The sequence below is a fragment of the Palaemon carinicauda genome, chromosome 43, assembly GCF_036898095.1.
Source record: "Palaemon carinicauda isolate YSFRI2023 chromosome 43, ASM3689809v2, whole genome shotgun sequence".
In the NCBI taxonomy this organism is placed as follows: domain Eukaryota; kingdom Metazoa; phylum Arthropoda; class Malacostraca; order Decapoda; family Palaemonidae; genus Palaemon; species Palaemon carinicauda.
The window spans coordinates 11,662,808-11,689,771 of NC_090767.1; the positions used below are offsets into that span (position 1 = coordinate 11,662,808).

General features: G+C 43.1%; 1 protein-coding gene across 3 annotated transcripts in view; it reads right to left on the reverse strand.

Moving 5' to 3' along the window:
• Papss (PAPS synthetase) overlaps window positions 1-26,964 on the reverse strand; it is a 60,244-nt gene that overhangs the window by 32,051 nt on the left and 1,229 nt on the right. The window contains exon 1 of one of the 3 annotated variants that reach the window (XM_068366292.1): window positions 5,565-5,630. The exons of the other annotated variants lie outside the window; for them this stretch is intronic. Coding sequence (XP_068222393.1) covers window positions 5,565-5,615 — 51 coding nt within the window. The 5' untranslated portion in view covers window positions 5,616-5,630. Of the gene's footprint in view, window positions 1-5,564; window positions 5,631-26,964 lie in introns of those variants that run through there. 3 annotated transcript variants of the gene reach the window in all.

Genomic DNA, 26,964 nt, shown 5'->3' on the forward strand with positions numbered 1-26,964 from the left:
TACAGCGGAAATCAAACTTTTAGAAATTGATGGAGAAGGCCTGGTTATTATAATTAACTGCAAACATAGTATTGTTTGGTTTATATATATATATATATATATATATATAAATATAATGTATACATATTTGTATATACACACACACACACTCATATATATATATATATATATACATATATGTGTGTGTATAAATATACATATACATACAAATATATACATACGTATATATATATATATATATATAGAAAAAAATCATTGCCAAATTAAAACCCATTAAACAAAGTACAATTGACATACTTTTATAGAATTGCTGCAATCTTGTGTAGCCACTTACAATGCTTACATTAATTCCCTCTTAAGCCAGTTAAAATTTAAAACACGTCCTTTTAGGCAAATCAAAATTTAAAACATATATTCTTAAGCCAGTCAAAATTTTAAAAATCAATTACAATTAAAAAAAAACTTTTTTATCAAGCCCAAAATGACAGTTACCTCTCAAATCAAATTGACACATTTCCCTCTCAAGTCAAAATGACAGTTCCCTCTTAAAACAAAATGACAGTTCACTCTCAAGTCAAAATGACTGTTCCCTCTTAACACAAAATGAGAGTTCCCTCTCAAGTCAAAATGACAGTTCCCTCTTAACACACAATGACAGTTCCCTCTTAACACAAAATGACAGTTCCCTCTTAACACAAAATGACAGTTCACTCAAGTCAAAATGACAGTTCCCTCTCAAGTCAAAATGACAGTTCCCTCTTAAAACAAAATGTCAGTTCACTCTCAAGTCAAAATGACAGTTCACTCTCTATACAAAATGACAGTTCCCTCTCAATACAAAATGACAGTTCACTCTCAAGTCAAAATGACAGTTTCCTCTTAACACAAAATGACAGTTCCTTCTTAAAACAAAATGACAGTTCACTCTCAAGTCAAAATAACGGTTCCTCCTTAACACAAAATGACAATTCCCTCTCAAGTCAAAATGACAGTTCCCTCTTAAAACAAAATGACAGTTCACTCTCAAGTCAAAATGACAGTTCCCTCCTAACACAAAATGACAGTTCCCTCTTAAAACAAAATGACATTTCACTCTCAAGTCAAAATGACAGTTCCCTCTTAAAACAAAATGACAGTTCCCTCTTAAAACAAAATGACAGTTCACTCTCAAGTCAAAATGGCAATTCCCACTTAAAACAAAATGACAGTTCACTCTCAAGTCAAAATGACAGTTCCCTCTTAAAACAAAATGACAGTTCACTCTCAAGTCAAAATGACAGTTCCCTCTCAAGTCAAAATGACAGTTCCCTCTTAAAACAAAATGACAGTTCCCTCTCAAGTCAAAATGACAGTTCCCTCTTAAAACAAAATGACAATTCACTCTCAAGTCAAAATGACAGTTCCCTCTTAAAACAAAATGACAGTTCCCTCTAAAGTCAAAATGACAGTTCCCTCTTAAAACAAAATGACAGTTCCCTCTCAAGTCAAAATAACACAGTTCCCTCTCAAGTCAAAATGACAGCTCCCTCTCAAGTCAAAATGACAGTTCCTTCTTAAAACAAAATGACAGTTCACTCTCAAGTCAAAATGACAGTTCCCTCTTAAAACAAAATGACAGTTCCCTCTTAAAACAAAATGACAGTTCACTCTCAAGTCAAAATGACAGTTCCCTCTTAAAACAAAATGACAGTTCCCTCTTAAAACAAAATGACAGTTCACTCTCAAGTCAAAATGGCAATTCCCACTTAAAACAAAATGACAGTTCACTCTCAAGTCAAAATGACAGTTCCCTCTTAAAACAAAATGACAGTTCCCTCTTAAAACAAAATGACAGTTCACTCTCAAGTCAAAATGACAGTTCCCTCTTAAAACAAAATGACAGTTCCCTCTTAAAACAAAATGACAGTTCACTCTCAAGTCAAAATGGCAATTCCCACTTAAAACAAAATGACAGTTCACTCTCAAGTCAAAATGACAGTTCCCTCTTAAAACAAAATGACAGTTCACTCCCAAGTCAAAATGACAGTTCCCTCTTAATACAAAATGACAGTTCCCTCTTAACACAAAATGACAGTTCCCTCTTAAAATAAAATGACAGCTCACAAGTCAAAATGACAGTTTCCTCTTAACACAAAAGGACAGTTCCCTCTCAAGTCGAAATGACAGTTCCCTCTTAAAACAAAATGACAGTTCACTCTCAAGTCAAAATGACAGTTCCCTCTTAACACAAAATGACAGTTCCCTCTCAAGTCAAAATGACAGTTCCCTCTTAAAACAAAATGACAATTCACTCTCAAGTCAAAATGACAGTTCCCTCTTAAAACAAAAAAAAAGGGCAGTTCATTCTCATGTCAAAATGACAGTTCCCACTCAAGCCAAAATGACAGTTCCATCTCAAGTCAAAATGACAGTTTCCTCTTAACACAAAATGACAGTTCCTTCTTAAAACAAAATGACAGTTCACTCTCAAGTCAAAATGACAGTTCCCTCCTAACACAAAATGACAGTTCCCTCTTAAAACAAAATGACACTTCACTCTCAAGTCAAAATGACAGTTCCCTCTTAAAACAAAATGACAGTTCCCTCTCAAGTCAAAATGACAGTTCCCTTTTAAAACAAAATGACAGTTCACTCTCAAGTCAAAATGAAGTTCCCTCTTAACACAAAATGACAGTTCCCTCTTAACACAAAATGACAGTTCCCTCTCAAGTCAAAATGACAGTTCCCTCTTAAAACAAAATGACAGTTCTCTCTCAAGTCAAAATGACAGTTCCCTCTTAAAACAAAATGACAGTTCACTCTCAAGTCAAAATGACAGTTCCCTCTTAAAACAAAATGACAGTTCACTCTCAAGTCAAAATGACAGTTCCCTCTTAATACAAAATGACAGTTCCCTCTTAACACAAAATGACAGTTCCCTCTTAAAATAAAATGACAGCTCACTCTCAAGTCAAAATGACAGTTTCCTCTTAACACAAAAGGACAGTTCCCTCTCAAGTCAAAATGACAGTTCCCTCTTAAAACAAAATGACAGTTCACTCTCAAGTCAAAATGACAGTTCCCTCTTAACACAAAATGACAGTTCCCTCTCAAGTCAAAGTGACAGTTCCCTCTTAAAACAAAATGACAGTTCACTCTCAAGTCAAAATGACAGTTCCCTCTTAAAACAAAAAAAAGGGCAGTTCATTCTCATGTCAAAATGACAGTTCCCACTCAAGCCAAAATGACAGTTCCATCTCAAGTCAAAATGACAGTTCCCTCTCAAAACAAAAGGATAGTTCACTCTTAACACAAAATGACAGTTCCCTCTTAAAACAAAATGACAGTTCCCTCTTAAAACAAAATGACAGTTCACTCTCAAGTCAAAATGACAGTTCCCTCTTAACACAAAATGACAGTTCCCTCTCAAGTGAAAATGACAGTTCCCTCTTAAAACAAAATGACAGTTCACTCTCAAGTCAAAATGACAGTTCCCTCTAAAAACAAAATGACAGTTCACTCTCAAGTCAAAATGACAGTTCCCTCTAAAAACAAAATGACAGTTCACTCTCAAGTCAAAATGACAGTTCCCTCTAAAAACAAAATGACAGTTCACTCTCGTCAAAATGACAGTTCCCTCTTAACACAAAATGACAGTTCCCTCTCAAGTCAAAATGACAGTTCCCTCTTAAAACAAAATGACAGTTCACTCTCAAGTCAAAATGACAGTTCCCTCTTAAAACAAAATGACAGTTCACTCTCAAGTCAAAATGACAGTTCCCTCTTAACACAAAATGACAGTTCCCTCTTAAAACAAAATGACAGTTCACTCTCAAGTCAAAATGACAGTTCCCTCTTAACACAAAATGACAGTTCCCTCTCAAGTCAAAATGACAGCTCCCTCTCAAGTCAAAATGACAGTTCCCTCTTAACACAAAATGACAGTTCCATCTCAAGTCAAAATGACAGTTCCCTCTTAAAACAAAATGACAGTTCACTCTCAAGTCAAAATGACAGTTCCCTCTTAAAACAAAATGACAGTTCACTCTCAAGTCAAAATGACAGTCCCCTCTTAACACAAAATGACAGTTCCCTCTTAAAACAAAATGACAGTTCACTCTCAAGCCAAAATGACAGTTCCCTCTTAACACAAAATGACAGTTCCCTCTAAAGTCAAAATGACAGTTCCCTCTTAAAACAAAATGACAGTTCCCTCTCAAGTCAAAATGACAGTTCCCTCTTAACACAAAATGACAGTTCACTCTCAAGTCAAAATGACAGTTCCCTCTTAACACAAAATGACAGTTCCCTCTTAAAACAAAATGACAGTTCACTCTCGTCAAAATGACAGTTCCCTCTTAAAACAAAATGACAGTTCCCTCTCAAGTCAAAATGACAGTTCCCTCTTAAAACAAAATGACAGTTCACTCTCAAGTCAAAATGACAGTTCCCTCTTAACAAAAAATGACAGTTCCCTCTCAAGTCAAAATGACAGTTCCCTCTTAAAACAAAATGACAGTTCCCTCTCAAGTCAAAATGACAGTTCCCTCTTAACACAAAATGACAGTTCCCTCTCAAGTCAAAATGACAGTTCCCTCTTAAAACAAAATGACAGTTCCCTCTCAAGTCAAATTGACACAGTTCCCTCTCAAGTCAAAATGACAGTTCCCTCTTAACACAAAATGACAGTTCCCTCTCAAGTCAAAAGGACAGTTCCCTCTTAAAACAAAATGACAGTTCACTCTCAAGTCAAAATGACACATTTCCCTCTCAAGTCAAAATGACGCAGTTCCCTCTCAAGTCAAAATGACACAGTTCCCTCTCAAGTCAAATTGACACAGTTCCCTCTCAAGTCAAAATGACACAGTTCCCTCTCAAGTCAAATTGACACAGTTCCCTCTCAATTCAAAATGACAGTTCCCTCTTAACACAAAATGACAGTTCCCTCTCAAGTCAAAATGACAGTTCCCTCTTAAAACAAAATGACAGTTCCCTCTCAAGTCAAATTGACACAGTTCCCTCTCAAGTCAAAATGACAGTTCCCTCTTAACACAAAATGAAAGTTCCCTCTCAAGTCAAAATGACAGTTCCCTCTTAAACCAAATGACAGTTCACTCTCAAGTCAAAATGACACAGTTCCCACTCAAGTCAAACTGACAGATTCCCCTCTCAAGTCAAAATAACAGTTCCCTCTCAAGTCAAAATGAAAGTTCCCTCTCAAAACAAAAGGACAGTTCATTCTCAAGTCAAAATTACACAGTTCCCTCTCAAGTCAAAATGACAGTTCCCTCTCAAGTCAAAACAACAGTTCCCTCTCAAAACAAAATGACAGTTCCCTCTTAACACAAAATGACAGTTCACTCTCAAGCCAAAACGACAGTACCCTCGCAAGCCAAAAGGGCAGTTCCCTCTCAAGCCAAAACGACACTGTTCCATTTTAAGTGAAAACGACAGTACCCTCCCAAGTCAAAATGACACAGTTCCCACTCAAGTGAAACTGACACATTTCCCTCTTAAGTCAAATTGACAGTTCCCTCTCAAAACAAAATGACACAGTTCCCTCTCAAGTCAAACGTCCACTTTACCTCTCTCGCCAATTTGAGTCTGTTGTTCAGTGCAAAATGAGAGTTAATCATCTTGTACCGTGAGACCGACCAAGGGCATATGGGGAAAAATATCTGCCTAACAAGGCCTTTTGTACTTGAGTCTTAAGCAAGTCACGGTGATAAGTGAGGTCAGAGAGAAGAGAGAGAGAGAGAGAGAGAGAGAGAGAGAGAGAGTGAAGGTCGTCTAAGATAAGTCAAACTGAAACATAATGGGGTTTTGATAACATTATGGAGAGAGAGAGAGAGAGAGAGAGAGAGAGAGAGAGAGAGATACTATCATCATTACTATTAAACACAGGACGATAACCTCAAAATATAGAAATGAAACAAAAGTTCTTTGAATCAACACAAGAAGAGTACTATTCTCTCACCTGGGCCATGCAGAAATGAAACCTACAGTTTAATAGTTCTGTAGACGGGAAAATAGAAATTAATTCAGTTCTAACTCACACGAACAAAGCTACAGGTCAGACTAGACTGTAACTTGGCTAGTATAGTGGGGGGGAAGTCTCTCTCTCTCTTTCTTGGCAGAAGAAGACATTTAAGCAGGACAGGAATAGACATAGGGATGGGGAGAGCTGGTGAAGATTACATGGGGTCTCTACACTACAAGAACAAGAACAAGAACAGAGATAGCAGTTTCCACTCCACTGCTGGACAAAGGCCTCAGGTATGTCTTCATTCGCGTCTGGGGTTTGGCCAGTTTTCATAGCGCAGTTGGGCACTGCGAATTGGTGGTGGCGGTGGGAGACTTTTGTCTGATCGCTCACGGCAAACCTATCTAGTATGGTTGGCCCACTCACAAAGGGCATATATATATATATATATATATATTCCCACCCCATCCACCTTTTCTAACTACAACACGGCAGTTTCTACATTTTGTGGGAGATTGGGGCTTCCGAGTGTTCCTTTCGAGATACCCCCCTCTCACCAGAGCATGACTACTCCCTCTCGCCCCTACCAAAAAGCCGGGGAGAGACCGAGTAGTAATACGTTTGGCAACGCCACTCAACATGACTAATTTATCCTAAAGAATGATCATGGCCACATTCATCAGTAGTTCTTTAAACCCTCTACACACGGTGCGTCATTCAGCATCATCTCACACCCAGGACCCCTCTTCACCCATGTCAGGACCTGGTTGGTCCAGACATTAATTACTTGTAATTCAGCAGGATGCTATAAGCCAAGGGACTCCAACAGGGAAAATAGCCCAGGGAGGAAAATAAATAATGAAACAGATGGAATAGTTTGCCAGAGTGTACCCTCAAGCAAGAGAATTCTAAACAAAGACATTGGAAGACCGTGGTATATGGTACAGAGGCTATGGCATTACCCAAGACAATGGAACAATGGTTTGATTTGGAGTGTCCTACTAGAAGAGCTGCTTACCATAGCTAAAGAGTCTCTTCTACCCTTACCAAGAGGAAAGTAGCCACTGAACAATTACAGTGCAGTAGTTAACCCTTTGAGTGAAGAAGAATTCTTTTGTAATCTCAGTGTTGTCAGGTGTATGAAGACAGAGGAGAATTTGTAAAGAATAGACCAGACTATTCGGTGTATGTGTAGGTAAGGGGAAAGAACCGTAACCAGAGAGAAGGATCCAATGTAGTAATGTCTGGCCAGTCAAAGGACCCCCTAACTCTCAATACTCCACAGTATTCTAGAAGTTTTATTCCAGCTGTTACCAAGTTGTGGAATGATCTTCCTAACCGGGTAGTTCAATCAGTAGAACTTCAAAAGTTCAAAGTTGGAGCAAATGTTTTTATGTTGACCAGGCTGACATGAGTCTTTTTATAGTTTATATATGACATATCTGTGTTTGACGTTGTTAATAGTTTATATAGGACATATCTGTTTTGACGCTGTTACTGTTTTTAGAATGATATATTGTTAATTTATTCTCATCATTTATCTATTTCCTTATTTCCTTTCCTCACTAGGCTATTTTTCCCTATTGGAGCCCTTGGGCTTATAGCATCTTGCTTTTCCAACTGGGGTTGTAACTTAACTAGTAATAATAATAATAATAATAATAATAATAATAATAATAATAATAATAATGATAATAATAATAATAATCCATCTTACCTATCCTTTGTTGGTAAATTCAAAATATCATTCATACAAAATTCTATCATTATAATGATTCTAATTTATAACTATTTGGTATATTTGTTCTTATTTGTTATACCATTCTTGCAGACAACTCTCTCTCTCTCTCTCTCTCTCTCTCTCTCTCTCTCTCTCTCTCTCTCTCTCTCTCTCTCTCTCTCTCTCTCTCTCAAACAACTTGACTAAAATTATAAATATCTTAATCACTTTGGTAATGTATTTCTTCCCAACTGGAAAATCTTTCGTAAACACAAGCTAGAAAGGAGTCTCTCTCTCTCTCTCTCTCTCTCTCTCTCTCTCTCTCTCTCTCTCTCTCTGTAATGTTGACCTAACGAATGCAAAGATAAACAACTCCAGTGAGTTTACCTTATCATCTTATCTGTGATGGTGTGTCAATGTACAAGTGACTCTCCAACAGGGTCTCTGTGTATTACACACGAGAAACAAGATTGGTTAACCTATAAAAACATGAATTTATAGCTTGTGTCGTGTATGGGAGAGAACTAACATGTAAAAAGAAGTAATGTAATGTGGAACTCTAAGCCTTACAACATTCAACATTTCAATGCAGTCTAGAAATTACATTGTTCTTGGCAATCATTGTGTATTTCCTGGAGCTATGTTATAATGTAAATAAATACTGACCTATATATATATATATATATATATATATATATATATATATGTGTGTGTGTGTGTGTGTATGAATGATATGTATGTATGTATGTATGTATGTATGTATGTGTGTATGTATATATATATATATATATATATATATATATATATATATATATATATATATATATATATATATATATATATATCATTATTATTATTATTATTATTATTATTATTATTATTATCACTTGATAAGCTACAACCCTAGTTGGAAAAGCAGGTTGCTATAAGGCTAAGGGCTCCAACAGGGAAAAATAGCCCAGTGAGGAAAGGAAATAAGGAAATAAACAAGACAAGAGAAGTAATTAACAATTAAATAAATTCATATATAAACTATAAAAACTTTTGCCCTTAAATTTCCTTACAAAGAATTATCATTTCAAACCTGTTTCTTTTATTTTGTCTATTCTTTTTTAATTCTTTCAAATAAATTAGGATAATTTCCGTAGTTAGATTTTTCTGACCTACAATTTGAAAAAAAAAAAAAAGTCCTTTTTTTTTGTGTGCTAACAAATTTCCCTATAAATATCTTTTTTTTCCACGTAACTCATTTGGTATGTTTAGATAAAAAAGGAATAATTTACGTTTGAATTCTTCTAAATAATAACATTCAACCATTAAAACGTTTTAAATACATTAAAAAAAACATTTTCCATTGCAGTAACATTCGTGAAGTCATATTATCATCGTGATGGTAGCGTAGGAGTCAGGGCCCAGTGTTGCCATATATGAGGATCTATCCCTAGATTTGGGGATTTGTGGAGTCTGATGGGGGAATATTCTGTACGAATTTCTTTGAAGAAACGAAGATTAGTAAATCTTTATACTGTTGCAATCATTTTACTTACACTCTGTATAGATTATGATAAGTAATTTCTATAAGAGTAAAGCCTACATGATAAGAAGAAAATATATATTTATGGAAATGGGGTTTTTTGCGTTGTTTTTAGGGATATTTTATCATGAGTTTTGGGGATTTTTACACTAACCCAACTGGCAACACTGATCGGCTCTGGGACAGCTATGTCAGCTCAGCACAGACTCGATCGTATAATTCTGATATATATATATATATATATATATATATATATATATATATATATATATATATATATATATATATATATATATATATATATATATATATATATATATATATATATGCTTATTAACTATGAAATGACAGCGGGAACATGGACTCAAGATGTTCCAAACCATTAAAAGAATTAAAACGATATTGCATCTTGTATAACTGAATGGTAAGGGGTACATGAAGATGAAACTATAAGAGAGATGACTCGAGTGCCACATGCGGATGAAATCATGATGAGGGGTAGATGGAGATGGTTTGGGCATGCCCTTCCCACTCCCCAAAGAGAGATTAGTTCACTAAACGTTCAGCTGGGCTCCACGAGGAGCTAGAAGAGTTGGAAGACCCAGACCTACATGGCTGAGGACTATGAAACGTGAAGAGGGAGATGATAGTTGATTGCTATGAGGCTGAACAAAGCTAATTGTTTTTGTTAGAGAAATATGCATTATTAAAAATATATCCCATTTCCTCTTGATAAGGGTAGAAGAGACTCTTTAGCTATGGTAAGCAGCTCTTCTAGGAGAAGGACACTCCAAAATCAAATCATTGTTCTCTAGACTAGGGTAGTGCCATAGCCTCTATACCATGGTCTCCCACTCTCTTGGGTTCGAGTTCTCTTGCTTGAGGGTAGGCACAATATTCTCTCTAGTATCTCTTCCTCTTGTTTTATTAAAGTTTTGATAGTTTATATAGGAAATATCTATTTTAATATTACTGCTCTTAAAATATTTTATTTTTCCTTGTTGCCTTTCCTCACTGGGTTATTTTCCCTGTTGAGGCCCCTGGGCTTATAGTATCCTGCCTTTCCAACTAGGATTGTAGCTTAGCAAGTAATAATAATAATAATAATAATAATAATAATAGCCCAGTGAGGAAAGGAAACAAGGAAAACTAAAATTCTTTAAGAACAGTAACATTTAAATATTTCCTATATAAACTATGAAAACTCTAACAAAACAAGAAGAAGAGAAACAAGACACAATAGTGCGCCCGAGTGCACCCTCAAGCAAGAGAACTCTAACCCAAGACAGTGGAAAGCCATGGTATAGAGGCTATAGCACTACCCAAGACTAGAGAACAACGGTTTGATTTTGGAGTGTCCTTCTCCAAGAAGAGCTGCTTACCATAGCTAAAGAGTCCCTTCTACCCTTACCAAGAGGAAAGTAGCCACTGAACACAAGTCTTCCCTAAAAATACTTGCTCCTAAATGCTGAACTGTTGCATTCAATTGTTGATGTGCCATCTTAAGACACTAAAATGTCATTGGACTCGTGAATTGTATACGAGTGGGGTTTTTCAATCTGAACCAAATGTATAAACTACTGGAAAATCCATTATTACAGCTAATAACTTTCCTATTAGTTATATCATGAAATAACACAACAAATATGATTTGGAATCATTGCCAAAAAAAAAATTATGAATGACGAATCAATATTGAATTACAGTACTCCAACACCTATTGTAATCTGTAATTTATTAACGTAATTCATAATTCAAACTATATTCAGCTCATCATCTCATCCTACGGCTATTGACGCAAAGGGCCTCTAGGATTCATTGGCTAGATTCATCAAAAGGATAGCCAGTTCCTTGTGATGAGCAGTGCCTATCTAACTAAGGCAAGTGACCCCTGCCGGTCCATACTAATTCCAGTAAGATCATCCGCCAGACATCAGGAGTAAAAGCCGAAGACATATTGTCTATCACCTTAAACTCCATCCGTCACCTTGCTGCCAGTGACTTCATTGAGATTTAGGGGGGCATTTCCTCCACACCCAAAGTTCTCGTTACTCCACCAAAATCCCCATCCGCTTATATAACCGTTGGCAAACATGGATTGCGAAGATATACCGCCTAGTATGGTACTACCGCTTAGCACGGTACATTAATATTTTTTCAACATTAAGATTTCGAGAGTGTGAAGTTTTGGTTGAATAAATTTTAATTTGCTTGACCTCTTTATTTTACAACTGTTTAAAAAAATAAATCAAATATTTTATCAAAACACAAGAGGGAAAGCTGGGAAAGAGGTCAACGACTGGTCTTCAGACTAAGGTTTGACTTCTCCAACGAGATGAACCGATAGTAGAACCCCGGAGAACCGTCTAGAATTACCTCTAGCACGTTCTTCTCCGACGACAGCGTTTACAATGGAACACCATCAGAGTGAAAGCAAAGGGAGGATGAAGATCTTTAGAGGGTAGACGGTCTCTGTCTCGACGGACTTCTACAATCCACTGCTTCGTATCTCTACTGCTCCTCTACTGCTGGGTACAAAAGGGTGGAGCCCTGACAGCAGCCTTCTTAGAGGAAGAGGCTGCTAGAGCTCTCTCAAGTGAGCTCAGCCGCCTTCGAAGGGCCTGAATCCTCGATGGTAATAGAACAATAGAAGAGAGAGTCATGGCAAGCCTTCCTCCCCTTCTCCATCATTGCTTCTGCAGTATGTCCCTCTGAGGAAGGAGAGATGCACGTCCAGCTTGTCTGGAGAATCGTGAAAAAACGCATCTTTCCTCTTCAAGATCCAGTTGGCTTATCGACTAGCTGAATGACATGCAGAGAAGGTTACCGCATTCGCGGCAAAGTACAAGACTGCACCGGATGACTGGTCAATCCAGGAAACAGCCTCGAGGCTGGCCATGGCGATATACAGTACTCAAGGGCTTAAAAGACTGCATTCTGCCCGTAGTATGCCGCCATCAAAAAAGAAATGCAGGGATCAACGGAAAAATGTACGTGGAATCTTCTCTGTCGAGAGAGCGGGAGGCAATATCTTAATCGATCAGCTAGACTGCAGAGAAATCTCAGGACCGGAGATCTGAGATTTTACTGTCCAAGGTCATGCTTGGCAGTTGCAATGAGGTCTTTGATCCAAAGCACCAATAAATGACATTGGATCGAACTGTTACAGAAGACACAGCAGCCTCTCCAAGTTTACTACTGTACACTCATAAAAAAGTACCAAGCCTCGCACTTCTCCAACTCTGCTGGCTCCAGGCTGAAGCTGGGCTTTGCTGTGGTGCCAAAAACTGTTTGGACGAGAAGTAAACTCGTGACTTCCCACTCCGGCGGTCTGAGTTCTCTAGGAGGGCAAGACTGCTTGAAACTCTTCATGAGCAATGACGACCCCCACGAAGAGGAGGTCCAAGTCCTTCAGTCTACAGAAGACTAAGAAATCTGCTATCAATTGCCGAGAGGCTCCGACTGGAGAAGTATCCCGTCTTCGACACTAATAGCAGAAGATGGGCAATTCTCTGGGTAACCCATCTAGGAGCATCAGCATATACGGACACCATTTGGCGGGTCACTTCTTTGCAGAAACCAGAGTCATCTTGATATTCAGGATCCTCAACACTCTGTTTATGACCTAACGTATCAGGCAGATAGGTTAAATGGGGTCCTCCATCACTGCCAAATGGCAAGAAGTCTTTCTGCCATGCAGGGTAGAAAACACCAGTCCCCTCTTACCAAATGGCCCAGGCAGTCTGCTAGTACATTCCCCTACCCTGATAGCTCTACTGTAATCTCGAATGCCCAAGTGTGTGTCTGCCCAGCCAACTCGTAGAGGGACAGCGAGACATTTCCCTTTGCCTGTTGACGTGGGCCACTGCCGAGTGACTTCTCCATCTGATGGAAAGTTTTCAAAGCCAAAAACGCCGCTCGCATTACTGTGCAGACACTTTTCTTCTTTGGTCCAAAATCACGAGGTGGTCTGGTCCTTCGGGTGAGTGCCAGCCACCATTCCAGATTGTTCCTCAATTCTTGTTCTGCTGACCAGCAAGGCTTTTAACACTTACCGTAGTGAACTCTGACGGATGCGCCTGTGGATCACAAGCTTCTCTAACAACGAAAGGAGTCCAAGAAGGCACCAGAAAGGTGAGCATGAAAACTCCAGGCAGTCTAAAACTCCAGTTCGGAACCGAATATCAAAGCCTAGAGGACGGAGATAATGCTGATGAACCGAAAGATGGTTATCTGGATCTACATATCTTTCAGGTTCACCGAGTGAGAGAAGTATTCTTCCTGTGTCGGAACAAAGAGGAATTGGTCGAAGTCTCATGGGAATTGGTACAATCCGTTGTTCTTTGCTTCGGTGACATTTTCTTTCTAATCTATGCAGCAGGACTGGGCTGGTAGCACTGGCAAGGCACAGGTGACAAGTTTACAAGTTCCCTGGTGACTTGAAAGTAACGACCATTTGAAGAACGAGAGTACGTACCGATCGTGTGTTTCCAGCTCGCCATTTCAGATCGTATGGTTCCCGATATCTGTGTGCGGCCAATTCCATGAGAAGCAGGAGGGAACCGAATCGGAATGTTTCTGTAAAGGGAAAAAGTACAGGGAAACATCAGCACTCGTAAAGAGATGTCTTAGCAATGAGAACAATAACAGGTTTCCCTTCCACCGGTATCAAGCACTGGAGAGGCTGAAATGAAACACATACTAAAAGTTCAATGACTTGAACCTCCCCGAAAAACGAACGCGGTGTCCGATGGCATAGTTCCGATGAGTGCGGATGAAAATGCGTTCCCGGTAAGTACTACCTCACTTTGTATACTAGATGAGAACGTCAAGGACCGTCCACCAGAGTACAGTAGGTACATACTCGGTACGCTCTCAACAACAATTTTATACCAGAGACATCAGCGTCTGCAGGTACTGAACCCGATACGAGACATGGAGTTATGCATGCCGACAATCTTCCCTCTGTGGGATTATGTTTGGCACGCATTCCCCCGATAAAGTCAAAGAACTGGTCAGGGAATCGTGTGTGTGGTGATCATGAAGCTGGGTTGTCATCTCTAGAATTCTGAATAAGGACGGGGACAAGAGCAGACCCAGTCAATCTGCACAAGGGTGTACGTGCTCAACATCATTCTAGACTGAGGTGAGGTACCGGATGTGTGAATACCTGCACAGCAGCATACCGAAACGCGTTCTTAGGGAAGGAAGCATTTCCGACATGTAACCAAGGCGAGAACGTAATAAGATAGTCCTCCCAAGTAGATGCGTTTCATGCACATACCGTCCCTCCCATACAAATGCGGGGAGATAATTCGCGAGGAGAAGTTAGTCAAGGGAGGTTCTTGCTGAAGACTCTGCTTCCTTTATGGCAGATTTCTTCATGGCATCTTTCACTGATCGTTAGCTCAGCGACGGGGCTGCCGTAGAGGCTCGGGAACAGTTTGAGGCGGGACAGGGATGAAAGCGACTGCCTACGTCCATACCAACATGAGATCTAACACTGGGAGCCCTTATCTCGTGGCACAAGAACGGGCATAGGTAAAAGGTATGAGAACACCCATATCAAGCGCCCTGATAGTTCCCTAGTGCTGCATGTGCTGATGTTTCTTCCCGTTACGGGCAAACAATTCCCTCGCTCAAGAATGGACTCTTCTTGGACTACTTCCAAGACGTCACTTACTTGCTCTTCCCCCCGAAGTTGCAACAGGGACGCTAACGAGGATGAAACAGGGGAGGAGGAGGAAGCTTACGGTCTGTTTCCTACAGGGAGAGAGACCAGATTACACAACATGGATATATGTCCTTAACGCCCTCTGGAATCGCAAGACACCAAATGAAAGAAGAAAGGCTGCGGCAGAACTCTTCCTCATACGGAAGCACCAGCCACGTCTAAGGAAAACCACTTTAGATTCAAGTTGTCCTCCTCATTGTAAGGCCAGACACAAGAGGGTCAGAAACGCAACAAACTAGCCGACCGACAGGAAAAGTTTGTTGGATAATGGCAGGTAGGACAAGAAATTGTCACACAATTACATTCATAAGAAAAATGCACATCCTTGGTTCCTTCCATCAATATCCCTCGTTCATGACTCTCTGCTACAGCATTTATTCAATCTAGAAGAGAATTAAAAGATTTAAACAGCCAGATGGGGAAGCCAAATACTACGTCTGTACTGTCCAGTGGCCGAAAACAAAGGGAGGTTTGCTCAACAGACAACTATTGTTTACCTTGTTAAAAGTTTAGCAGCCATGAAGAGTTTGAAGAGGGGCCCAATCGACGATGTGCTTTCTCCTCGGAAACAAATCCACCGTTGGCACTCATGTCCCCCGAAACTAATGATGTACTGTACTGCGTACTTTAGTCCCTGTGGTGCGTGTTGGTGACCACCGCACCGGTCGCTGCGCACACGCCGGTCACCAGGAACTTGTTAAAGATCTGGCCTATGCAATGTTTCCGTTTCTAGTAGCGCCTGCAAGTGGTAACTGCCTTGCTAGTGCCTAGGAGCGAATTCAGTGATCGCGAGATGACACGACGATGCAAGCGATCAGTCCGGTATGAGACTGAGCAACAACAGCCGCGTACTTACACCTTTCCTGGCTGGAGTCTCACGCGACACGTCAATCAGTCATCCTGGACTTCTTAGAAGTGGCAGCGTCTGAAGATTCTGACAAAGATGAGGCCGAGGAGGAGGCGTGCACACTCTCCTACGTGCCAGTCTTCTTCGGGGTCAAGGTCTTGGAAATCAAAGTCACTCCAATGGAGGAAGAGGTCCCTGTAGAAGCAAAGACCACACCCTTTCGCACCTTCACAGGTGTGGTATATGTGTCAGACACAGAAGGGGCCGCCTCAGAAGTCTGGGAAGCGGCAAAAACCTTCTCGCGATTACTAAGCACCATTGATGTCCAAGGAAGGCTAACTTCCTTTGGTTCGGGTTGTGGTTGACTTAACAGTCGTGCCCCGCAAAAGGCACGAGGGCGATTAGGATTAACTGCATTCGTCTCATCCATGTTTTTCCTGGCATATCAAAATGTCTGCACACTTATCCATATAATCAGGAAAGAGAAAGCAAAATATTAAAATAGCCAAAATGAGAAAGGCAGTAAGGTGTGTACTGCTCGAGGCTGAAATCAAAAGCGAGCTCTTCGCCCACTTTTGATTTCTCTGCCATCACCCGGTAGTTATAACTACCTCGCTGAACATTAATGGCCATTTCATTTGTATTCTTGAAGGAACAAATAACCTTAGGTATAACTTTGGCGTTCGATAAGTAAGAGTACTGTGTCCTAGATAAGTTTAAGTGAGTGTGGATGGTAGTGGGGTATTAAGGAGTGTGGGAGTGCAGGAAGATGTGGGAGGGGGTGCAAGGAGGTGTGTAAAGTGCAGAGAGGGGTGTGAGGTGCGGCAGATGATTATGAGTAAGGACATTCCATGTTTACTAATAGCGGTGCAAAAGTAAAGTTTGGTTAAAATGTACTTTGTTGGGACAGGCGATATCTTTCTTATTACTTGTCAAATCGTTTCTCTTTACAGGGAAAATATTCTTTAATATGATCTGATATACCATAATATGAAATTATTTTATCATTTTGCATAATATTATGATTTACCTTTATCACGGCAATATTTTCAAAGTTCAGCCCGTCTGCACATAAGTCACGAGTAGCCCCTCTTAGTTTCAAAATTTCCCGATAGGTAGAGCCCGTGTCGTCACAGGTTCTGAAGCGTTCGATTTTACTATTAATGCTGTCCCATCCACATACAATCTAACCTCTCGGTTAAGTTTGTAGTTGGTTGGAACACGTCCAATACAGTTGCATTTAATACTGCTGTAATAATTATCATGAAATGTTAGGTAGGGTAAAGGTCATTATAATGCATCGGTTACTGAAGCCGCGACCAAGTTCCTTGATCGTAAAATTTCCCCCAAGCATTGCTTCCTGCCTGACTAAAATAAACACCCGTTGGGCAACGCTCCATTCACCTATCAGCTGGTGGCACAAGCTTGAAAATTTAATGATGTTTGGACTTATGTTTTCGCTAATCCCAACCATCTACATTCTTATTCCCTAGCTAAGATTGTAATCAGTTCGTTGGGACACGTCCTGGAATTATGCCAAACATGACAAGTTCGTAGATAATTTGTATTTCTCCTAACTATACAAACCTTAGCTATTTAATAGGGGTATTACTTTCAGCGTAGCTGAAATGACGAGCCATTAATTTTTAACAAGGGTTTACTACCCACACCGCTAATTAGCAGGGGTAGGGGAGGGTAGCTTGCTACCCGCCCCTCTCACACCCTGTTCTTGAGCTCACTTTGCTTGGAGGCAGGACTTCAAGGGGGATAGGACTGCTGGGCAAGTTTGGTTAAATAGCTAAGGTTTGTATAGTTAGGAAATATACAAATTATCTATGAATTTGTCATTTGTTCCGTAACTGGAATACAAACCACGCTATTTAATAGGGGTGACTCACCCATTAGGAAGGGTGGACGTCCCAGCCAGTCTGGCTTTTGGCTTTGCCAGGGGGCTCCTTATTTGAGTGTGTTAGCACTCAAGAAATAAGGACTCCCTGCACCTCGCTAAAACCTTGCTACACAAGGTCCGTGGCCTACGCAAGCTGTGTGTGAAGGTATGATAAAGTATGACTCGTCCTAGAAAGTTGTTCTGAAGTTCTTTAGATGGAAACTTGTAGACAAGGACTTTCCCAATACCACCTCGTCAGGGTATGTGGACGTAACAGTATTAATACTAGGAACACAAGGGAGTATGGTTTACCTGCAGTGGTTTGATGTCAGCTATGCAGAGAACCCAGGATGCTGCTTTCCCCAAGAGAGGGGATGATGAAGAAAAGAATACGGGCCAGTCAAACCTCTTCCTACATGCAGGCTATAACTGGGTAACAATGCCCTCAACCTTCTACTTGTCCAATAATGAGCTTGAGGTTTTAAACCAGCTGTTGTGCAGCCACCACAGGACCGATAAAGTATTGAGTCTCCTGTGAGTCACGTCTTGCAGGTAGTGGGATGTGAATGTTGTTTGACATTTCCACTACCCAGCTTGAAGAACCTGCGTCACTGAAAAATTTCTTTTGAAAGCCAGGGACGTAGCTATGCCCCTGACATCATGTGCTCAGGGGCGACGTGATGGAGGAGGGTCTGGATTCAAGGCCAGGTCAATGACCCTACGAATCCATGCAGAGATGGTATTCTTGGTGACCCTTCTCTTAGTCCTTCCTGTGCTGACGAATAGAGCTGGCACATGAGGACGGGCTGCAGCTGTTCTTTTGAGGTACAACCTCAAGCTCCTTACTGGGCATAGTAAGAGATGGTCTGGGTCATCTGTTACAGAACAGAGACTAGAAATCCTGAAGGAGTCGAATCGAGGATCCGCCACTCCCGGATTCTGAGTCTTAGCAATAAACTCAGGGACAAAGCTGAACGTTACTTTCCCCCATTATTATTATTATTACTATCCAAGCTACAACCCTAGTTGGAAAAGCAAGATGCTATAAGCCCAAGGGCTCCAACAGGGAAAAATAGCCCAGTGAGGAAAGGAAATAAGGAAATAAATAAATGAAGAGAACAAATTAACATTAAATCATTCTAAAAACAGTAACAACGTCAAAACAGAAATGTCATATATAAACTATTAACAGCATCAAAAACAAATATGTCATAAATAAACTATAAAAAGACTCATGTCCGCCTGGTCAACAAAAAAGCATTTGCTCCAACTTTGAACTTTTGAAGTTCTACTGATTCAACCACCCGATTAGGAAGATCATTCCACAACTTGGTAACAGCTGGAATAAAACTTCTAGAGTACTGCGTAGTATTGAGTCTCGTGATGGAGAAGGCCTGGCTATTAGAATTAACTGCCTGCCTAGTATTACGAACAGGATAGAATTGTCCAGGGAGATCTGAATGTAAAGGATGGTCAGAGTTATGAAAAATCTTATGCAACATGCATAATGAACTAATTGAACGACGGTGCCAGAGATTAATATCTAGATCAGGAATAAGAAATTTAATAGACCGATGTCATATGAGAGACTATGAAGTTCGCCGACTCACTTGGCCGAGGCCAAAGCTAGCAGGAATACCGCCTTCCAGGTTAGGTGGCGATCTGATGCCTGGCGCAATGGTTCATAGGGAGGTCTCTTAAGAGACCTGAGAACTCGAACCACGTTCCATGGGGGAGGTCTCACTTCCGACTGAGGGCAGTTAAGTTCATAACTACGTATGAGTAGAGAAAGTTCTAGCGATGAAGAAATGTCCATTCCTTTCAGCCTGAAGGCTAGACTTAAGGTTGAGCGATAGCCTTTCACTGCCGAGACTGAAAGGCGCATTTCTTCCCGCAAATACACGAGGAACTCCGCTATTGTTGGAATAGTGGCATCGAGTGGAGAGATACCCCTTCCACGACACCAACCACAGAAGACTTTCCACTTTGCCTGGTAGACTGCTGCCGAAGATTTTCGCAGGTGTCCAGACATCCTGACAGCAACTTGTTGCGAAAATCCTCTCTCAGAGAGGGGAGATGCTGGATAGTCTCCAGGCGTGAAGTCGTAGTGAACCTACGGCTTTGTGGAAGATGTTGGCATGTGGTTGTTTGAGTAGATTGTGTTGTGGAGGGAGTTCTCTTGGTAGCTCCGTTAGGAGTTGCAGAAGGTCCGGGAACCATTCCGCGTGATGCCATAGCGGAGCTATAAAGGTCATTGAAAGATTGACCGATGATCTGGTCTTGTTGAGTACCCTCCTCATCAGAGAGAGCGGGGAAAGGCGTAAACGTCGATGTTGTCCCACCGTTGTTGGAAAGCATCTTGCCAGAGAGCCTTGGGGTTTGAGACTGGGGAGCAGTACAGCAGGAGCCTGAAGTTCATGGCCGTTGCGAAAAGATCCACAGTCGGAGAACCCCACAAAGTCAGAACTTTGTTGGCTACTAGATGATCCAAAGACCACTCGGTACTCACCATCTGAGACGCTCTGCTCAGGTTGTCGGCGAGCACATTCCTTTTGCCCGGAATGAAGCGTGCCGATAGTGGTATCGAGAGGACTTCGGCCCATCTCAGTGTCTCTACTGCTGGATGGGATAGTTGCTGCAAAAAAGTACCTCCTTGTTTGTTGATGTAGGCCACTACTGTGGTGTTGTCGCTCATCACCACCACAGAGTGACTTGCCAGGTACTGTTGGAACTGTTGAAGGGCCAGAAAGACAGTCTTCATCTCTAGGAGATTTATATGGAGGTACTTTTCTGACTCTGACCAGAGGCCTGAGGTCGTGTGGTGCAGCACGTGGGGCCCCACCTTTTTTTTTTGAAGCATCCGAAAACAGCATCAAATCCGGGGGGAGGACGAGAAGATCCATCCTTTTCGTAGGTTCTTGTCTGCCACCCACCACTGGAGATCCGTCATTTCCACAGGTCTCATGGGGATCTGGATGTCCGGGGAATCGTACCCTTGATTCCACTGGGACTTGAGTCGCCACTGGAGGGATCTCATCCTAAGGCAACCGCCGTTGGGAACTAGACGAGCCAGCGATGAGAGGTGACCGAGGAGACGTAACCACGATTGGGCTGGAAGTTCTTCTCGTCTGAGAAAAGGCCTTGAGACCTTCCTCAGCCTTGCTATCCTGTTGTCTGATGGGAAGGCATTGTGGAGATTGGTGTCTATAACCATGCCTAGGTATACCAGTCTTTGAGTGGGAAGCAGTGAGGACTTCTCGAGATTTACCATGATCCCCAGATCTTGGCAAAGTCTCGGAAGTTTGTCTCGGTGTTGAAGAAGGGATGACACCGAGTCTGCTAGGATTAACCAGTCGTCCAGATAACGCAGGAGATGGATGCCAATCATGTGTGCCCAAGATGATATTAGGGTGAACACTCTGGTGAAGACTTGAGGTGCTGTGGAGAGACCGAAGGACAGCACCTTGAACTGGTACTCTTTGTTGTCTAGGCTGAATCTTAAGTACTTCCTGGAAGACGGATGAACTGGGATCTGGAAGTACGCGTCCTTTAGGTCCAGTGTGCACATGAAGTCTTGCGGTCTTACTGCTAGTCTGACCGTGTCCGCCGTCTCCATGCTGAACGGAGTTTGTTTGTCAAACTTGTTCAGAGCTGAGAGGTCGATGACTAGTCTCCAGCCTCCAGACGCCTTCTTTACAAGAAAGAGTCGACTGAAGAAGCCTGGAGATTCGCTGAGGACCTCTTGGAGAGCGCCCTTCTTCAACAGGGTCTGGACTTCTGCCCGACGGGATTCGTTGTCAGGGGAGGTAGAGATGTTATGAACAGGGGACGCGATATCCTAGACTGATCACAGAGATTGTCCAGGAATCGGCCCCGAGTTGCTTCCATCTGTTTGAGCAACTTTGTAGGCATCCCCCCACTGATGGACAAGCAGGGGGACTGCCTATCCTAGCGTTTGCGGCCTCGGCTGCTCCATCTAGGATTCTTGCCTCCCCTGGAGGACTTTTTGTCTTTCCTTCCTTTGACAGGAAAGGGCTTAGACACCACGGTCTTCGCTGCTGTCGTCGTTTTAGCGGTCTTGACTGGACGGGACTGCTGTGGTGCTGGAGGCTTATAGGGCTTAGATGTTAAAGCCCTATGAATGAGGGAGTCTTGATGAGACTTACTCCACCTCTCAGCGGCCTGTTCCACATCCTTAGGCTCAAACAAGATGGATCCCTCTAGAGAGGAATGCCTGAGCCTATTGATCTCGGTGCTAGGGACCTTCTGATGAAATCTCTCAGCTACTGCATCCCGACGTTTCAGTATCGTATTTGCCCACAAGATCGAGACTTGGTGGGCCAGAAACTCGATCTTGCGAGTACCTGAGAGAAGAATGGTCTCCATAGCTTTCCTGGTACGTTCTTTGGAGAAATCCTCAAGGTCCCCAACCAGATTTCGAGCCACGACGTGGCTTGCATAGCACACTTCGCAACTTTCTCCTGGTTGCCGAGAATGAGACCTGCCGGTTGGAGAGTCTCTCAAGAGGGACTCCCCTGGTAAGCTCTTCCAGCGAGTGGTGAAGGGGAAGAGCTAAACAAGGCTCCTTAAGGATCTCGAAGTACCTCCTCTGCTGTACGCGAGGAGGTGGAAGGAGCTTGTTGGTGGCACTGGAACGGTTGGAGGAGGACATCTCGGAGAGCTGTAGAGAGATCTTGTCCCTGGTACTCTTAACCCCCTGAGACCAGGGCAGTGCTGCACTGGTCTTGGAGGGTTTCTGAGTACCAAAGACACGGTCCAAGACCGTGTCCTTGCCCTCTCGAGGAGGGATCTCTGGGTCAGAAAACCCGTTGAGAGCCCTCATCAGAGTCAGAACTTGCCAAAACGCATGTTCTGACTCTTGCTGGTCTCCTCCTGATGTAGGACTTGCAGCGAAGTCTCCTGTCCCCAAAGGCTCTTCTTGGGGAAAGTCGCGGATGTTCTCCGAGTGGCTAGCTGGCTCCATCCTAGTCCTAGTAGAGGACTTTGGTAATGTTTTAGAGTCCTTAGATTCCTTCCTGGGAAGGATGTAGGACTCCAACATTGACGAGGATGGCATGTTCCTTTCAGTCCCCCCGTGAGAAGACATCTCGACGCGAGGAGAGGTTTCCCTCATTGGTGCGATGGGGGAAAGTCTCTCCATGCGTGATTCCCGAGGACGGGAAATCTTCGTCCGAAGGGGAAAGAGAGACCGTCTGGGGGAAAGAAGGAACATGCCTCGAAGGCTTGCGTAGAGTCAGTTTTGCCCTTGGAGAAGTTACCGCATCCTGGAGCTCCTCTTTTTTTCTTCAAAGGGGTAGAAGCAGCAAAGGATCTGTGCCCTAATTCAGAGAAGACAGGCTTGAACGCCTGCATTACGCCTCTGATTAGTGCACCGAACCAGGGCTGTTGGCTTACAGACGCGCTGTCAGACATACCCCTTGAAGGGACAGGAAATGAAGGATCCCTGTGAGGAATTCTCATCATTGGTGGGTTTGCCTGAAAAGGCTTTGGGATCCTGGACCCCTCTAGATGTTTCTCTTCTCCCACAATGCGCGCTGGTATGCGCTTGTGTGGAGGGGAATGAAGCGATGGCGACCTTGCCGTTCGTAGTTCAGCAGTCTCGCGTGCGGGAGGATATTAACTCTCGCGCGAGGGAGAGTAATGGTGCTCGTGCGAGGGAGAATACCAGGAGTCGCGCGCGGGAGACTGCTGATGCTGGCGCGCGGGAGACTACGGGCGTGCGCGTGGATGCGCGGGAGACTGATGGCGCACAGGATCGTGTGCAGGAGACTGAGGGCGGACAGAAACGCGTGCGGGAGACTGTGGGCGCACAGAAGCATGTGCGGGAGACTGTTGGCGCGCACGCGCGCGAGAGTTCGCGCATGCCTGTACCAGTCGTATGGCGCACGCGCAGGAGAAAGACCCCTAGCACACGGCCGCGCAGTTGAAGTCTGTGCTGATTGTGGGTGCGCGTCAGAATGTGGGCGCAAATCTGTAGGAGAGGATGGGGGAGTGCGCGCGCACACGTATCCTCGCGGATGCATGCGAGCGATGGAGAGAGCTGGAACGTGGAAGAAGTCACTCTAGTTAACTTCCCAGTAGCGCCCAAACCAGTAGATCGTGGGAGCGCAGGAGAGCGCTGGCGCGTGGGAGAGCCCTGGTGCGCAGGAGATCGCTGGCGAGTAGGAGAGCGCTGGCGCGTGGGAGAGCGCTGGCGCGCAGGTGAGGGTTGGCGCGCAGCTGGGTGTGGGCGTGTATGCTTAGGCTCAGGCAAGGCCTGGTGCGCAGGAGAACGTGGGCGCATATGTGCAAGAGTGCGTGCATAGCGCGGAGAAGAGCTGGGCTCCTGTTGGAACATATGTGCGTGTTGGCGCATACGCCCTTGATGCCCTGTGTTAGGGTTTATTGACGGGGCCTGACGAGCTACTATAGCGTGCTCCTCAGTTTTGTTTTAGCATACTCCGATGAAACCTTGCTAGGTTTGTACAAAATCGGTGACGGCAGGTCGGCAGGTCTGTCGGGTGGAAGGTCGACGTGTCCTTTACAAGGACGACCTTCCACCGAAGGAGATCGCGAACGATCTGCAGAAAGATCCAGGACCAATGCAGGAACAGTGATCGGTGATCGATGTCGAGGCTCCTCTGCGGGGGACTGCATCGAAGATGTTGAACCGAAGAGGCGCCTCCTCACTGCAGGTGAAGGAAGGCCTCTCTGGCGAAGAAGAAGGCGAGTATTGCGACGAATGCGCCCTCTGGGGGCCGTAGGGGCAGCAAGCTGACCTTCTGCAGTCCTCCGAAGAGGAGTCTCTGTAAGTGAACTCCCCCAGGGGAAGAAACACTGGCAGGAGAGACTGTTGGACTTAGTTTCTACCTCGATGGTTGAACAGGAACGGGAGAAACTAAGCCGTCAGCTACCATAGGGTTTGAAGAGGCAGGGGTGATGGGTGATACCGCATTGGATACCTCTGACACCACAATGTCGACAAGAGACAGAGGATCAACCTCTGTCGGTGACGGCGATTGCTTGACAGCGGCACCCAATCGGATGTAGTCAAGTAAAACCTCCTTGGAGGGCGAACCATCAAGCCCCAAGGAGGACCAAAGCTGAAAGAGGGGGATTAGTGACATATCCTCCCCTGTGGGTAGAGGTGGAGCTGCTTTGCTAGGGGAAGCAACGTCATCTCTCAAGCCCCGAGTTTGGTAAACAGTACATCGGTCTACGCTACCACTCGATGGTCTCTCGAAAGAGACCGATCGAGTGGGAGCTTTGGAGGAGGTTTGGGCAACGGAAGAAGAGGCCTAGGGATTTTCTCCTTTCAAAGAAACCTTCGAAGGAGAAATATCCCGTTTGGACTTCTTCCGTCGTCGTGAAAACCTCTCCATCTGGGAGGTAGACCACTCCCTACACTCACTACACCTGTTATTGCTATCAAACCGTTGGCCCCTACAGGAAGGGCAAAGGGCGTGAGGATTGGTCTCGACCGCCGACATGAATGTTCCACAGGGGCGGTCGGGAAACCCAGGGAAGGTGCGCATATTCGCAGAGGCCAACTTCACACACAAAACTAGAAAAGAAAAAGCAAAAAAGCATTAAATGGCTGCCAAATGACGGCGAGGATGAAAGCGGACACGTCCGACTACCATCTGAGCCGAGAGCAAAGTGAGCTCAAGCACAGGTGTGTGAGAGGGGGGGTAGCAAGCTACCCTTCCCTACCCCCGCTAACTAGCGGTGTGGGTAGTAAACCCTCGTTAAAAATTAATGGCTCGTCATTTCAGCTACGCCAAAGGTAATACCCCTATTAAATAGCGTGGTTTGTATTCCAGTTATGGAACAAATCTAGATTAGGAATAAGAAATTCTGTCCAACAAATTAAGATGAGAATCAGCAGCTAAACTCCAGACAGGAGAACAATACTTAAAACAAGGTAGAATGAAAGAATTAAAACACTTCTTCAGAATAGATTGATCACCGAAAATCTTGTAAGACTTTCTCAATAAGACAATTTTTTGTGCAATTGAAGAAGACACAGACCTAATGCGATTCTCAAAAGTAAATTTGCTGTCTAGAATCCCACCTAAAATTTTAAAAGTCATACAAATTTAAAGAAACATTATCAATACTGAAATCCGGATGTTGAGGAGCCACCGTCCTTGACCTACTTACAATCATACTTGAGTTTTATTATGATTCAACTTCATACCCCATAATTTGCAACATGCACTAATTTTGGCTAAATCTCTATTAACTCTTGGTTAAGTTTGTAGTTGGTTGAGACACGTCCTGTACAGTTGTATTCAACAATTCTGTAATAATCATCATGAAACGTTAGGTAGGGTAAAGGTCATAATGTATCGGTCGCTGTAGCCACGGCATTGCTTCCTGGCCGACTAAAATAACACCCGCTGGGCGGCGCTCGGTTCGCCTATCAGCTGGTGGCACAAATTGAAAATTTAGTGATGTTTGGACATATGTTTTTCCTAAGATCAACAATCTACATTCTTATCCCCTTCTTAAGATTGTAGTTCGTTGGGACACTTCCTGAAAGTATACCGAACACTAATTTGTTATGTATACAGTACAGCCAAAGGTTAGGGTAGGCAACATCTAATTAGGATGTTTAAGAGGATTAAGCCAGTGTCATTAAGCCGACCCGAACTAACCTTTCTTTTCCGTGCGCTTGTAGGCCTGCTTTTGTTGGCCGCGTGATTTAAAAAATTTAACCGCCCCCCCGTGACCCAAGATTGACCTGACCGAGGTCAACCTTTCCAACGCTAACATCCGTGATGGAGAGACGCATGTCCTATACTCTGGTTTTTCTTTGAGCGATGTGGTTGTATCTATTACTCATATCGATCAGCTTGGTGCTTTGGGGACAATCATGTATAACTGGAGGTGCAGGAACCGCAATTGTCGTACAAAATTCACATAAAGGTAATCCCGAGTGTGGTTAAGATATAATTTTGAGTGCTGCCCATTGTTTTATTGTGTGGAAGAGAGATTTATTTGAGATTCACTTTACCATAATATAACCATTTATATTTTATTTTGTTTTAGTTTGCGACCTGGAGGGGGTTCTGGGAGCTTGCCCCCCGCTAGGGGTTATGACCTGGGAACTATTAGGTTAGGTTAGGAGGGTTTGTGAGGTTCTGTAGCCTTTTACAAATTTGGCTAGCGGTTGTGACCTGGGATGGGGATCCGGGAGCTTGACCCCGGCTAGGGGTTGTGACCTGGGAACTACTAGGTTAGGTTAGGTGGCTTTTTACAAATCTGGCTAGGGGT